The sequence below is a fragment of the Chiroxiphia lanceolata genome, chromosome 9 (assembly GCF_009829145.1).
Source record: "Chiroxiphia lanceolata isolate bChiLan1 chromosome 9, bChiLan1.pri, whole genome shotgun sequence".
Lineage (NCBI taxonomy): Eukaryota > Metazoa > Chordata > Aves > Passeriformes > Pipridae > Chiroxiphia > Chiroxiphia lanceolata.
The window spans coordinates 24801576-24817658 of record NC_045645.1 but is presented as its reverse complement, the minus strand read 5'-3'; the positions used below and the strand labels follow the sequence as shown (position 1 = coordinate 24817658).

Genomic DNA, 16083 nt, shown 5'->3' with positions numbered 1-16083 from the left:
TTAATGCTGGGAAGAGGATTTTAAGATCCTTGAGAAAAAGAACAATGGAAATACTGGCTCTGCAATTGTTTCCTGGCTGCTTAAACCTTATTTGAATGGATCTGTAGCTAGAACAGCTGACTAAAGATTATCTTGATGGGAAGTGTGAATGAAGGACTATTAGGTTTCTTTGCAGGTTACTCAGGTTATGTTTCTGACATGACATAAATTGGGTTGCTTGACCTCTGCCTCCTCTCTTAATTTCATTTTGCCTTGGAGCTTCCCTGAGAATGGGACCAAGATTAGATCACTGATGAAATTAGCACATTAAGCTTTGGAAAGTGAAGAAGCATCTTTCTGCAGCTCCTACCACTGCTGACCTTGCCCAGAGGCCCCACTCTGGCATCAGAGGACAGCACTTCTCCCCTGCTTTGTCTCAAAGCTAAGTCCTAAGACAGAACAAAACCCTGCCTTTAGCATGTAAGTGCAGCAACAGGTTCATCCATGTGTTGTTCTTCTCTTCCTGGGCACGTGTGGAGCAGGCACAAGAAACTGCTCGTGCAGTTGGCTGTTCGTGCACTGCATACATTCATACCTTGCTGAAGCAGCTGTCTTTGAAAAATGCTGTGCAGGGCTCTTCACTCCAGCCTCTCCTGCACAGGCACCCCCACAGTTATGTGCAGAATGGCTCTGTTTGTCTGGGCCAGTGCATGTGTAGGCGGGTGTCTCCCTCCACTTCTCCTTCGAGTGGCTCGCGATTTTTTTTTTTGGGGGGAACTGACTTGGGTGTAAAGTGTCAGCTCAGAGCAAAACACTCAAAGTTGATGTTGAAAGCATGAGGCTAGTCCTGAAATGCTGAAAATCACATGGATGAGGTGAAACTGTCCTGTGGCCAAACGGAAACCAATTCTTCCTTATAGCCATCGGCTGATTGAGGTTTTCAGGCCTCGGAGGAGAGCACTCTTGGCATGAAACACTTTCTCTGGGGACAATATCTTCACAGCTTTTAACTTGGACAAAAGATTTCTGTGTATTAGAGTCTTCCTGCCCCAGCTCCCATCTTGCACTTGGAGTCCCCTATAGCTATGGATGCATCCTGTTATTATTCTCTACTTCTACGGGGTTTAATTAAAATTCAGGTCTTTAATTTTTACTTTTTCCTTCCTGTTGATTCGACTGTCTCTGCGTGAGCGAGGTCTTGCTGCAATTACTGTGCTCCCTGTGGAGAAACAGGCATTTAATTCAACGAGGCAGACTCTTTCTTGGAGGGGGTTTATTTTCCTGATTTTCCTACGCAGAGGGATGCAAAAGCAAAACATCCAGTGAGTAAAGAATGTGACACTTTATTTGTTGTTCTGGACACGTTTGCTGAATCTCTGTTACCAAATGTGATGTTTTTGCAGATAGCTGCCTCCTTAAGCAAAGAACTCATGATGAAGCTGCTCGGCACCACTTGCATTAGTGAGGCGAGTTGAAACCATTGGGTCAGGTCCAGGTTTCCTCTTGAAAACTGTGTTCTTGCAGCAGTGATGTAAAAAGATGGAGTTCTACTGTAGAATGCATTAAGCATGATTTGTTAAGCTGAGAATGGGGTCAGGCAAGTAACTTGTGCCTGCTTGCCATGAGGGGCACGTGAGTGACCAGAGGGGACACAGTTCCTCAGCAGGCAGTGCCTGCTGCTGTGTGGGACCCAGCTGTGCTCCTAACAGGGAGATCTACTATAAACCTTCAAATAAGGATGGAAATATTGGCTCTCAGATTTCCACTGCCCTTATTTAACACTGCTTCAGCTAACTTTGTGCTTTTGCTAGCTAACTGCCCCCATGCAACTGTAGGTCACTGCTGAAACAAACATGCAAAGAAAGTTTCTCTGCACCTCCTGTATTGCAGTCCCAGGCTTTCAAAATACTATAGGCTCTTTCAGATCCAGACTTGAGGCTTCCTCAGTTCCCTTGTATGTGTGTATGATAGGTTATTTTCTGTGTTCACAGAGATCATGTCTATATGTATTAAAAACTTCTGAATGTAGCCTTATTCTGAATGTAACCAGGTGGATCTTTGCACATCCACTTGTGTCTGTCATGTTTTTCTTACCAGCATCTAACCTCAACAGGCTTGTTGATAGAAGTGGTTGTGGGATTGGTCCCTTTCCTGATCCCTAAGACTTGATGGACTTACAGCAAAAACCAAGGCAAAAGATAAGTGTATGTAAGGAGGTGCCACCATTATCAGAGGCGGTTACGATATGAATCCTTGCTGTGACTGTGTGTGTGAGTAGTTTGGGATCCTTGTGCTGATGGCAGGGACACCACACTGGCTCTGGATGCAGTTGACACACTTGGTATATGCCTTTTCCTGATGATTTGAGTAGGATATGGCCCCTTTCTGCCACATATTCTGAAGATTGCTTTCATTTGTAAGCTGACCTGAAACAATGAGTATGTTGAGGGTAAAAGTGATTTGATGGGATTTAAACTCTGATTTTTATCCATACCCCCCCCGCTGATGGAGAGGATAAACATTTCATTGTTTTTTTGTGTGAAGTGCCTTTTAGTACCAGCAACCCAGCCATGGGGGATAAAGAAAGCAGATGTGTCCCATGTCTTTTTTAACTGCTTTTGTTTTTCTGATCAGTTTTTTTTTTCCCTAGCAGCAAGTGCTCCACAGGGCTTGATCAAAGCTCATAAATGATGAATTGAAGGAATGCCCAGCGGAGAACAGAACGCCCTCCTTGTGCTCTGCTGTGTGTGCTGAGAACATCATTGTTTCTTCCCGTACCTTTTCCATTCTCAGCTCGGAGCTGGAGAGAAAAGGCCTTTGTTCCTTGTCTGTCAGCTGAGACAATGCCAGTGTGTTGTCCTACCTCTGCTCTCAGCACCTGACTGGCCCAAGCTCTGTGGGTTTTGGCAAGCTGAGCGCAATTGTCCTCCAGCTACAGCATTACAAAGAAAACAAACGGCTTCACAGCCTCCTTCCTCCAGATCCTGGCCTGGCTGGTCCATGGCAGCAGCCACGTGTACCTGTGCTTGCTGTTCTGTTCAGGATGAAGAGCACCCTCTTCTGCACTCCAGGTTGAAGGATGCAGTTTCATCTTTCCCAGATTTCCAGTGCCCGTGGACACTTGGGTTCGCAGTTGAACATGCTGGTCTCTCCTACTTCGCTCAGGGGAGGCTCCGGCCGTGGGGAAAGGGTGCTTGGTTCCCCTCCGCCAGCCCAGCCCAGCTGCAGTTGTCCTGCCCTCTTCTGCTGGCCCTCCTCCAGCACCCAATGCTGTCTCCAGCATATTTGTCTCAGTGACACTGCACACAGCTGCTGGGGGTGTGACAGAGGGGGACAGAGGCCCAGGCAGGCCCAATTTTCCCACCTCCCTTATAATTTCTGTAGCATCTGGCTTTGCTGTCTTCTGATGCAAAATTCTGCAAAGAGAGCTTGTAGATCTCTTTCTCCTGGTTTTAGGGGGCTGATAGCAAGAACCAGTACTTTACAAATGAGCAGGGATAGCAGATGGCATGGGCTTGGGTGGAGAAGAGACTGGCAAGGATGTGCTTGGAGAGGTGTTTGACTGCAGCCCGTGAGAGCTCAGACTGGCTCTGCCCTGTTGCTAGCAGTGTTCCAGAGTTGAGGCGAAGCCGAGAGTGTTTCTGGATGAGACAAGCGGCACTTGCTTCAACATCTGCCACAGCTCCTGTCGGGAAGAGACTTTAGCTACATCTCCCCTGGAGTTTTGCACCCAGGCTGATCATGTCAACCTTGAGGCATTGCAGCAAAGCAATGTTTCAGCTTCCCACTGGGGTGAGAAGGTGGTGGAGGTTCAAGTCGCCCTTGGCAGTACTGACTTGTTGGTATCCTGGCACCAGTGTGGAGTCCTGTAGTTCAAGTGCAGGCTTCAGTCAATAGCACTTGTGCTTCTTGGTCATGCACCTAAATCCAGCATAAGGTCCTCTTCCTTTCCCATCTACTGCTGGACTTCAGCCTTTAATGAACACCCCTCATGTTACACTTGATGTGGGAGAAAGAGCTCTGGAGTGGATTTCGGAGGAACCATGCTGAAGCCTGCTAATATTTACATGTCAAAGGCCAAAGATGCCCATGCCATGGAGTAGGAACTGGACACACAAAGACCAGACATGCTGGCTCCTGGCCAGTGTGACAGATGATGTCTAGTCACTAAAGCCCACCCAGCAACTTTCTCTGGCCTCTGCTCTCCTCAAACTGAGCTGCCTTTGCTTCAGGTTTATCTTTCCCTGAAGTTTATTTATGGGTATGCCTTCTGAGTTCTCCCAGCTGGTGGTAACTTGTGTGAAATTGTGGCAGTGCCAATACAGTGATCCCTTTACCTCAGAGCCTTAACTCGGCTGCACCAAATCCCAAACTTCATCTGCTCTCAAGCTCCCTGCACTGGAAGTGCAAACAGCTTTAATGAGAACAATGTAGCATTGCCTGGGTAAAGAATGTGATTTACTTGCATATGCATGCCATGTGAACACCAGGGCCAGAGGGCACCACTTGAGTCCTCTTCTTCTTTCTTTCTCCTTTTTTTCCCCCTTTCCCATTAGAGACGCCTGAGCCGCTTGCACTTCTGTTTGGGGATGAGAAGGAGAATTCCTGGGTTGACAGGAGGTGGGAGCAAGATCTTTGGGAACCAGGAGTCTGAAACTGAAAAAGCCAACAATCTAGAAGAGCTTTGTAGATGAGTCGAAAATTAGACTGACCCAGTGCTTTTATATTGCTGGAATTTAATTCCTCTGACCCTGAAGCTTTTGGTCTGACTGGGGGCAAGAGTTCCCAGGCTGTGATCTGTGGAAGTCAGTGCTATGTGGTACTCTCATATGGCCATGGGTCTGTATCAGAGATGTATTTATGAAAAGTTGGAGAAATTCAGTCTGAGAAGCCTCATGTATTTCTTCTGTCTTTGTCTGTATAAGTGCGTGGCTTGTGTCCAGAACCTGTTCACCCTCAAAATGGGATAATGCTGTATGTAAAAGCTGTTCAGAGCTTTTCCTTTTTCAGGCATGATTGTAACTTTCTTTTCTGTTCCTGTTTGCAGGTTGTGCAGCTTGACATTAAAGAAACTGGTAGTCTTAAAGGAATTGGATAAGGAGCTTATTTCTGGGGTCATTGCTGTCAAAATGCAGGTAATTGCTGCTCAGTTCTAAGAATTGTGTTGTTTAATTAAAAATACTGGCAGATGCCCAAACTGAGCTTCCCCTCCACGTAAGGTCCACTGCGGCCACAAACTTCTTCCCAAGTCTATCAGGGCATTCTGGATGAGTGCAGTCTCTTCTGACCCTTCCCCCTACCACGTTTCGCTGTTGTAAGCAAAGAATATTGTTCACTGATGGCTCAGCATGAGATTATTTCCATGTAAAAATGCTCTTTACAGTTCATATGCTTCGCCTCTTCTTCCCGAGCTGGCATTAAATCCAAACCTGGTTCTCTATTTAACGTACTCACTTTGGGGATGAACATCGTGGTAACTTAGTCCTGGTTTGGGGGGTCTGGAGTGTGGGCCTTGCTTTGCTGGTGGGCAGCTCTGCTGTTGAGTCCGTAGCCAGGTCCTTGTCAGTGGATTTGTAGGCTGCCTGTACATGTTAATTTGTTTCCCTGAAATACAGCTGTCATCCTAGGTAAATAACCCACTTTACAGCATACGTTTGTGCCATTTAATTAGGTGCCTTCATGTAGGTCACACTGCCTGGAGGCAGGCTGGGAAGGAAGGGGACTCAGTTCCACCGTGCGTCACAGCATCAGCTCGGCTCACGTGCTCCCACCACTGCAAATGCTAAAGTGCTTAACGAGTAAAAGCCTAGCAGTCCTATAAGTAGAAAAATACCATTAACCATGCTGGAAAAGCTGCTGCTTTTCAAATAAAAACCTAGGCAAACCCCTGCAGAGATCTGGTTGTGTCAAAGCACACAAAATCTAGCTTGGAAGGTGAAATCCGTGGGACAAAGGCATGCAGCTGAGGATTTAATTGGTATCTCTCATCTCCATGAGTTATCCAGCTGGGGTAGAAGTGTGCCCCTCTGTGTTGGAGGAGGTTCATGCACCCATGCAGTGAGCAGAAAGGCAGGGAATTGGTTCACACACCTAGATTTGCAGGAACCTTGGAAGAAGCACCGCTGTGGGTTTCCAGGCTGACAGATACTGCTTGTCAAGGCTGAAAGCTTTCCATATGTTTGTGCTCCTAGATGGTGAATGCATCAGTCTAAGGACCTGAGTCTTGTCAGTGAATGATCTACACCCAGAGCGTGTCAGATGTGGGTTGGAGAATTCAGTATCTTTTACTAGAGCAAAACCTTCTTTTCCTGTCCAGGTTAATGCTGACTGCTTGCACTTTCTGTGAGTGAAAGCTTGCCCCAGACCTGCAAGTCCAGGGGGAATTTTAACACATGGGGCTTTTGGGGTATGTATTGTGACCTGCCTGGCTGCAGTAATTCAGATGCTGGAACCTGAGCAGTCCTCTCCACACCAGGGCAGATCCCTGAGGAACTGGAAAGCAGAAGGACTTGCCCTGTTCAGGATGTGCATCTGCCAAGACCTAGGCTGCAGCTCACATCACCAGGATATCCTTATTTTGCCCTTTCCATTTGACCTAGAGGTGACAGTGGCTGGAATGACCATTGTCCAGAGAGTGCCTCACCTTGGATGTCCCTTGTGGGGGACCGCACCCGTATTTCTTTGGGATGTGATGTCAGTAGCAGTGCAGCTGTCAGACATAGGTAGGTTTGAAGCCCTGCTGTTAAAAGTCCCTTTATAACTTGCAGGTTATGATGCTGACAAGCTCTTTCAGGGATGCTTCATTTGCCAGTACTCAGGTTTCTGACATGGCTGTTGTTTGAACCTGGTGATACTGGATCATCAACTGTATGATCTCTGTCAAATGACTCACTGCCTTTGTGTGGGGAATTGCACGAGAGGTGTCAGACACCAGAGTCCTTCCAGAGAGGATGACTGAATTCAGACCTAATGAGAGCATCTTACCTGCATTTCCCGGGTCTCCTTGCAGCCTCCTGAAGAGTGATGTTCAAAGAGTTGTCAACTGTATTTCCCAAGCTGTTGCTCTGTTTATCTGCTGCAGTCTTTTAAAAGCAACTATATTTGGTCTTTCATTAGATTTCAGGTTGCATAACCAGTAAAGCAAGATTGCTGCTATTAGGAGCTTTGCACAGATGGAGCAGCTGCCACTGTTGCCAGCGGCCAGGCTCGCTCTGCTTTGCTTTCACATGTGCTGCTTGGCCTGGGGACAGCCCTTCGGTCCCTCGCTCTGCTCTGCTGTCTGTCTTCTGATCTGCTGGAGCTCAGGCACCTCAGCTTTTCCACAGAGGAGCTGGTGCTGTGCAGGAGCTGAGGCACCACTGCAGATCACAGCATTTGCTCTGGCTGCCTGAGCGATGCGTTTGGGGAAGAAGGGATGTAAACGAATCTCCGCTGCTGTCTCATCTCATGATGCTATTTGAGGCTGATATGAGCAGACCACATTTCCCTTTGGATGTAGCTTGGAGGTGTTTGACCCCCCAGTCTGTCTCCGATTTCCCAGATGCTGCTTTTTTGAGAGCTACAGTTCTGTGCTTCTGGGAGATCAGCCTGTCTGGACAAAGCCAGATCTGCAGCCTCAGCAGAACATTGAGCCAGAGACCTCTGAAACTTGCCACTGTGTTTGAACAATGCAAAAGGGTTTGCTAGGCAGCAGTCTGTCATGTTTTCCTGCTAGTTTTCCCTCAAACATTCCCTGAGATGAAATGCTTACACAGTAAATAGCCCGGTAACTCTGTTAATATATGGCAGCCCACATACAGGGCTGATTTGGAGTTGCCCTGTGATACATTAGGTCTCCAGACTCCACTGAGATGCTTAGTGGATTTTTTTTTTCTTTTATGTCCCCAGCTACTCGCAGTTGTTTAAACAAGTTAAAGTCTCCACTTTCCCCAGGGAGGGGTGTGTGCACAAACAGAAAAGCTCAGTCTGTTGTGGCTAACGCTGGGGATTTAAGCATAATGCTGCAGCATCCAGACCCAGGAGATGAGCCTTGTACCTATTGGCTGAAGTGAAAATATGAGACTTCAACTGGAGGGGTGGGAGTTGACTCACAGCTTTTCAGTGCTTGGGTTTGACAGAACAAAAGCTGCATTGTTGCAGTTAGGGACAGTAAATATGCCCAAATCTTTATTAGTCAAATATCTCCCTTTCATCTCATTAATATTTCACAGAAGTGCAAGGGCAGACCCATCCGTTCACTTCTCTGTGGTAGTCCCTGACAACGTTTCCTGGTTTGCAGTAAATAGGACTGGAGTGGGATATGAGGGCTGGCTTCTGGGGAATTCACCCGATGGACTTTGTTTCCGTACAGGGCTCCAAGCGCATCCTGCGGTCTCACGAGATTGTATTGCCCCCGAGTGGACATGTGGAGACAGAGCTTGCACTGACCTTCTCACTGCAGGTAGGGTGGGACATCTGTGCTTGCAGTGAGCAGGGATGTGTTGTGGATCTGAGGTGAAGATCCTCAGAATGTTCTCACGTGCAACAACACAAACTTGTTTGAATTGCCTCTCAGCATTGAGGACCTGAAGCTGGGTGCTAGTTCACAGTATTAGGGGACCTTCCTTGTTGTGCATCTGGTTTTGGAGCCCAGGATAACCATGAAGGAAGAGGAACATGAAGACTGTCCTCTTCAAGTTATGGACAGGAATGTCTGTAACAGGAGCTGTGGCAGGAACTGGAGCAAAACAAGATGGCTCTTTTTTTGCCTTTTTTGCTTGCTTTATGAGTAGGCACTGGAGGATGGCAGCCATGGAGGTGACATGGAGTGCCAGTCTGACAGAAGGCAGTAGTAGGAATGAATCAGGGGAACTTCTGATTTGGAGTTGCCAAAGGAGGCAGGAGCAGTGTACTTATAGTTACTGCTGGCTCTAGAGTCACAGAAATAGCTGTGAATTGGAGCCACTGCATTTCATTAGTTCCTCTTTTCCTCAGAGTGTGCTGCTGCCCTGGTGCTACCTCCTGAGCAGGAAAGTTGGGTAAGTAGAGGCTGGCTTGCTGCAAGTGAGAGAAGATCCTGAACACAGCAGAGCCAGACAGACGCTCAGAAGCATTAATATGTGGAATCTCAATTGTCTGTATTCTGGGACTGTTGGTTAGATCTTGACTTCAGGAGTTTGGTCTGGTAAGGAGAGAGGTTGAAGTGATGATGTGAGTCTGGTTGTTACTCAGACCTGTGCAGACCTGAAGCAGGTAAGATTTCGTTGCAGACGGATGATAACCCTGCAGCTGCCCAAGCAGATACACAGATGGTTCATGCTTCTGGTTCTGTCCTGATGCAGCTCAGACTGGGTTAACTGCATTCCCTCTTTTGTGAGCAGGAATAACCGAGCCACATGCCAGGAATACACACACCTGGGTCCTGCGGCTGCAGATTTCCCATGGTTGGGAGCAGAGCTGTAAGATGAGCCAGGTCTTCCTTTGCCAGTCCTGTGTCAGCAAGGAACAAGTCTGCAGATCTTTTTGGAATTAATTGGGAATATGGTTGGAGTTTTTTCTGGGTCTCAGAGCAATGCTGCAGCAGGATGCAGAGCATTGCCTTTAACTCTGTTTCCCCTGACGGGGCTGGGAACTGAGCCAGAATAGGAGAGAGTAATGTCCGTGACACTGAGGCTTAGAAGAGGTGAGTGAGCTTAAAGCAGAGATGTGCTGCTGATCTCTGACTGACTGCATGAAGGATTGGTTGTCTTGGATGCAGTAAGGCTTGGGAAGCATTGTAGGATAGCAGGATTTTTATGACAACTTTTATTGTTACTTAATTGAACAACGGCTGGAAGCTACTCCTAGCGAACAACTGCAGCTTAATTCAGATACAGTCTGAATTTAGTGCCTGGGATGTATTTGAGAGTGGTGATGGGATGAGCCACAAAGTAAAAGCATGTGGGTGTCACAGACAAAGAAGGTTTTGGTGTCTTGCTGCAGCCACTATCTTCATATGGCACTGTCAGCTCTTCAAACCTTATGCCTTGCCTCTGACTTTTTGAGCCCCTCTTGCCACTTCCCTCTAATAACTTTCTTCCATCCTTGTTTAGGGATGTTGCACATCTGTAAAGTCACAGGCACTGTGTGTTTTGAGGTTGTCTTTTAATTATGGGAAGTACTGTTCCTCTCCTCTGCAGGGTTGCTTCCTTGGGCAATGAGCAGTAGATCCTGCCCTTACAGAGCATTCAGCTAATTAGTATTCTTCTAGTTTGTGTGGCCACTGCTCCCAGCTCCCTGCGGAGCAGTCAGGCTTGCTCTGGACTGCAAATTATTATCTCAGGGGTTTCTGGTGGCATTTGGTATTTGTATTTGTCAAGTGTTTTGATGGGCAGGAAGTTATTTTCAAAATGTTCCAAGGAAAAAGAAAAGTAGGTCTTGCCTGCGGTGGAAGCGGCCTTTGCTTGGGAATGTCCTGTTTGTCCACTATTTGCAGGGCAGCATGTGCTCCAGGAGGCACCTCTGGGGCTCCAGTTCTGGGCAGCCTTCAGAACTGGAGCCCAGCTGGAGCCAGCTGTTGGGGAAAGTGTCTCCTGAAGGCTACTCGTCTCCCTGGAACCAGGCTTGGGTTCAGCCCTTCCCAAACTGAACAGTTCCTCTGTGCCCCTGGACTGTGTTTTTGATGTGCTTTGGCTGAGCTGTTTGGGCAGAGCTGAAGTGTTCTGGGGGATAATGAAGGACTGTCCACTGAGTGTGAGTTTGACATAGGTGCTTCTAAAAGCCCTGGAACTAATCACTGGGAGTGGAAGTTACTTGTGGAGCAGGTAGCTCGGGAGATACTGTCAAGAAAAGTAATGAACTTTTCCGTTGTGTTTCCCACTGCAGTACCCTCATTTCTTGAAAAGAGAAGGCAACAAGCTTCAGATCATGCTGCAGCGGCGGAAGAGGTACAAGAACCGAACCATTCTAGGCTACAAGACTCTGGCTGTGGGGTCTATCAACATGGCTGAGGTGAGCTGCACTTGACGTGGTCTCTGTTTACACAGGTGGACGTTTTCCCTTCTCTTCAAACTCATTTTTGTCGTTTTCCTCATTGAGAAGTACCTGGCAGGATTTCATATAGCTGTCTTAATAGCTGTAATCAGTATTCACAGAGCAATATTTTAAACGGGTTTTACTACTGAGTAATAATACTGAGTGTTTTCTGCATCATATCTTGAGAGCTAAAGCTTTCACAAGGCTAGCTTATGACCTTGTGAGGGTTTTGTTATTGTTTTGTGGCTCTTTTTAGAGTTAGGGGTCCAGATCAAAAGTGCAGAACAAGACAGATAGGGTCACTTGGGCAAGCCTTTGAACCCTGAGAAATGGTAGAGTTAAAGCAAAGTTTGCTGTGCTTCTCAGTGCAACAGTATGACAGCTCAGTATTAAGTAATTCCTCCCATTTTGCTTAAAACACCTTTTGCCATTCTTATTTCATGGCTGTTGGTAATGTAGGTGGAGTTCTATTCATGAGAAGTAAATGATAAAGTTAATTCTGGAATCAAGTAGGGATAAATTATTCACTAAGGCTTTCTGAATGGTGTAGCTCCATGCTTCATTATTTCATGCCCTGCTTAATGTCTGCTGTTTCTGTTTCTGAGTATTTAGGGGTGGGCTTAGCAGTAGCAAGTCCAGCTTAATCCCATTTTTCATCAGACTGCATTTTGTCAACAAATCATTTTTATCCAAAATAAGCTGGTGTTATGTTGTGGTGAGTTATTACTATATTAAATAATTCATTATAAAGACTACTTCTCTTCTGTGAGTTCAGCTTCCCTCAGTCTTGCAGTAAATGAATTTGAATTGGCCAAGTTTGTGGTGTTGCAGCTAACATTTTTCCTGTACTGTTTGATTAAATACTGCTGTAAGGCAGAAAACGTGGGCCCATTAATTAGAACCATCAGGGAGCTTCTAAGTGTTGGACATTTGCTGCTGCTGCTGCATGTGGTTTCTCTTATGTCTGTTTGTAATGTCAGCTGACTGAGATCAGAAGGTCAGAAATGTTCAGAGGTGCACCATGTTAGGAAATAGTTGCTCTCCAGCTCATCTGGAATATTTATGAAATTGAAGTCTTAAGGAAAACAAATTTTACAAGCTCCCCCCCTTCCCTTCTTAGTTTATGGGATAATGACCCCTGAACTGCACTGACTCATTCCTTAAAAAAAAAAAAGAAAAAAAAGAAGTTCTTGTATCTATTGAAACAAAGCAGCGAATTGGAGTTGAGGGTCTGAGCAGAGTTTCAGGGCAAGGGCATGTGTTCCTCATCAGCTCAGGTCTATTTAGAGCCACATGAGGAGCTGACAAAGCAGCCTGGTGTATGTTGGAAAGCTGAGGTGCGAGAGAGGGGATATGCTTGCTGACTCTGGTGGGGCAAGAGCAGAACAGAAGACTTACATTCTGGGGAGAGTCCTGGGAGTGGCAAAGGAAGGAGGAACCCACACTGAAATGTCTCTCTGCCTCCACCGTCTTGTTTTTTGTGACCTACTGCTTCATTATACTGGGGTAGCCAGTTCCTCTGAGATTCATGGACCGGCTCTTTGGAGCAGGGATTTTTGCTTTAGGAAGCACTTTATGTCTGTATCTCACCAAGAATTTTTGCCTTTGCTGGCTCTTCTGCAGGGCTTTAAGACAAAATTATGTTCCTTAATTGGGTGTTCATGAGGTGGGTGACTTGATAATTCAAATCAGTACTGTGCCGTGGAAGCCTATACATAGTAATGAGGTAGTCAAGTACTGTGCTTCAGGGATGAGCTAATCACCTGTTAAGCTCAGAATGTTTTTTCTTTGCTTCCATCACTTTCATTAGTAGTCAGATATAATCTCAACTAACACTGTGTATTGCCTGTAAGTGGCTCCTGCAGTTCTTGACTTGCTTCTGTTCTTGGAAATGTGGAGTGACTGTGTTAACATAAATAACTCTTGTAGTATGCAAATGATGCAATTGTAAATACATTTAAATGCAGATTTGTACAGTTTAATTTCTGTCCCAGGTCATGCAGCACCCAACAGAAGGTGGCCAGGTTCTGAGCCTCTTCAGCAACATCAAAGAGGCTGCAGTGAAGGTAGCAGAAATCTGGATCTTCTCCTTGTCCAGTCAGCCAATCGACCATGAAGACAGCACCATGCAGGCCAGCCAGAAAATCAAGTCTACAGGTAAGAGTTACAACCACATGCTCTGAAGACCAGTGTCTTCCAGAACTAGCTGCAGTTAAACCCCACTTGAGTTTAGATGCTTCCTGGGACAAATGAGAGCTGGTTTGCACAAGTTGCTGTGTCTATAACTGATTAATGCAAAGAAAACCCACTTTGCAAATGAGTTGCTGTGCAAGCAGGGAGTGTGACAGGAGTGGGGGATCGAGTTGTCAAAGCTTCTCCTGCATACCAGACCAGGCCTGAGCCATCCAGCAAGGGTTAGCTGTGTTCTCACAACCCTCTACCAGCATTACTGGTGGGCGTGTTGAGAATCCGTAGCTTCTCACCTGGATAAGTGTTGTATTCAGGAGATTCACATTTAAGCTCCTCTTCCATCTTCTTTTTCTTTTGAGTATTCTACAATAAATCTCATTAACTTTAGATGAGACCTGCAAACCTGCAACATGTTTTGCTATGGATGATGGCCTGGTTTAATGAGCATAGATGGCCTGGTTTAATGAGTGTAAATCCATGGTGTTGTGCACTATATAGGGAAGACACTGGGTTTCTACTTATGATCATCTTTTTACATGGCACCAACTTCTGCTCACTGCTGCAAGAGTGAACTGTTGAAGGTAGTTCACACAGGTGCTTGTGTGTTGTTGCCTGAGTCAAGGCAGCTCACCTGAAGTGTCATTTCAGTAAAGGATTTAGACTCTCCTGTCATGTTTTACTTGTTCCTTTAAGCTGGTTATACCCATGTCAGGGGGAAAAAGTAATTTCACCTGTGGAGAAACGTCTTTACTTGCTACTGTCTACCAGGTGATCCTTTCCAGGGTAAATTGAGGTGATGTGTCAAGGAGCCTTATCTGTGTGCTGGTCATTCCTTCTTGCTGGAATTGTTTCTCCTTGTTCCTTACCTCCAGACAGTTCCCATCTCACTGGTTCTAGCACAGATAGATGCCTGCTAGTTTATCTTCTCCTTGTGTGCCTCCTTTCTTGATTTGTGACTCGGCCTTTTCTGCTCCTGAGATGAGACTATGTCCTCACCTTAAAGGAGTTTCACAGGATCTCTCCCCTCTTTCCTTCCCTTTCAGACAACTATTCCGAGGAAGAGTACGAGAGCTTCTCTTCTGAGCAGGAGGCCAGTGATGATGCCGTACAGGGCCAGGTACTGTTTAGGGCATGGTTTCTCTCTTTGAGCTCAGTAGAGCAGGTACACTCTCAGCTCATGCTTGAAACTAAAAGTCTGTTTCTTTAGCTAAGCCATGCCAGTGTGAGACTGTTACCAAGTGTTTAGCTGCGGTGGAGAAAGCCTGCCTAACCACCCATTTCTTCTACCGTGCTGTGATTTATCTGTTCACATGTTTGGACTTGATCTCCCTTAAAAAACATTAATATCCTTGTGTTTCTCTGCTTAATGGTCAAGGCATGACTCTATTGCTTCTATAGTAGTGATTGGATTCAAAGAGCCCGACTGGATCCCCAGCTGTAGTTAAAGGGCCAGTGGGGTCTGAGGCAGTCTTTAGTCTTTAATACCTTTTGCAAAATAGGTCCTTGCAAAGAACTCACTGGTTAGATGCGAGATGCTTTTGAGTTTGGGCCTTATTTGCCTTCAGACTCTGGCATCACCTGCCTTCCACCTCTTGGAGGGTACCGAGAGAGGAACCCACCAAAATGTGGGGTTATGACTGTCCTTGTTCCTTGAATGTAAAACTAGGGCTGTTTTGCTTCTCGAAGCTGTTATTCCTGTGTCTGCAGACCTGGAATAACTGCCTTTTCCCTCTGCCATCATAATTGCAATTAAGGCAAATGCTGAATGCCTGGAAGACAGGGCAGCAGGTTCGTCTTCATAGAAGAAACATTTTTAGTGCTTAAATGCTCACGTGTCACAGAATCATAAGGTAACACAGGAATCCTCTTTCTGTTCAGGATTTGGATGATGATGAGTACGAGCTGGGGAAGCCCAAGAAGCAGCGGAGATCGATAGTAAGAACGACGTCCATAACCAGGGTCGGTGGAAATTAGTTATACTAACACTGACGGGGTTTGGCCAGGATGTGCAGTGCATGTGGCTTGTGGGAGCAGCAGTACTAGACATGCTGCCCCGCAGAGAGCTTGGGGGCACTGTCACAGCATGCAAAGAACTAGGAAAAGCAGCCAGTTTAGGGAGTGGGACCATCCAAGGTTGTGTGCATGTGCTGTCTTCAGTGTCCTTTGGCTGCAAAGTTAAGGAGCTCTAGAAATCATGCAAGTGTATGAGCTTCCACTCCCATTGAAGAAACCAGTGCAGGATCCATGCTCATGTAAGTCCTGAAAGTAGCTGTAACTGAAGGAAAGCTCTTCTATTTGGGCTCTGCATGGGAGAGGCCAGCAGGAGGGTTTCAAAATGAAGCAGCTTAGTCAAGGCTTGGAGTTTGACAGATGAACATGAGGTGTTGCATGTGGTGCTGAGGTGAAACAAATAGTTGGATATTATATATATAGAAGCTTTGGAAGGATGCATGCAGCTATCCACCCGCTCACACAAGCATAAGTATGCCTGCAATGCTGCACTTGTATGGAGCAGGGACTTGTGCTTGACCAGTCCATAATGCAGCTTTCTGCTTGCACAAGTGTTTGTGCATGTCAGTGATGACAATAACTCAGAATCACTGGTATGGATTAGTTTTGGTTTTGGTCTTAGGAGTAAGTTCGGAGATCATTCTACCACCTGTAAGGCTATTTCTGAAATGCATGTTTTTATAAAGTTTGAAATAAACCCTGTTTTGACCTGAATCTAACACTATAAAGATCCTTTCTGTTAGACCAGGATTGTGCTAGTTCATATCCTTGGTGTCTTTAGTATTGTTTTGAAGTGTCAGTGACCAGCCAGGACAAAATCCACCACTTGGTTATTAAGGAACCAACTCATAATAGGAAAGTCTTTCTGGCCCTGATCTGTGAACTGGTACTGAATCTCCAGTGTGTGCAACT

At 46.2% G+C, this 16083-nt stretch overlaps 1 protein-coding gene across 7 annotated transcripts in view; it reads left to right on the top strand.

Annotated features, from left to right (window-relative positions):
* PACS2 (phosphofurin acidic cluster sorting protein 2) overlaps positions 1 to 16083 on the top strand; it is a 73377-nt gene that overhangs the window by 22639 nt on the left and 34655 nt on the right. For 4 of the 7 annotated variants that reach the window (XM_032695821.1, XM_032695819.1, XM_032695820.1 and 1 more), the window contains exons 2-7: positions 5027 to 5114; positions 8330 to 8419; positions 10822 to 10947; positions 12966 to 13128; positions 14205 to 14278; positions 15040 to 15120. In XM_032695821.1, the coding sequence (XP_032551712.1) occupies positions 5027 to 5114; positions 8330 to 8419; positions 10822 to 10947; positions 12966 to 13128; positions 14205 to 14278; positions 15040 to 15120 (622 nt within the window). The remainder of the gene's footprint in view (positions 1 to 5026; positions 5115 to 8329; positions 8420 to 10821; positions 10948 to 12965; positions 13129 to 14204; positions 14279 to 15039; positions 15121 to 16083) is intronic. The other 3 variants (XM_032695824.1, XM_032695823.1, XM_032695822.1) reach the window with 1 other exon arrangement.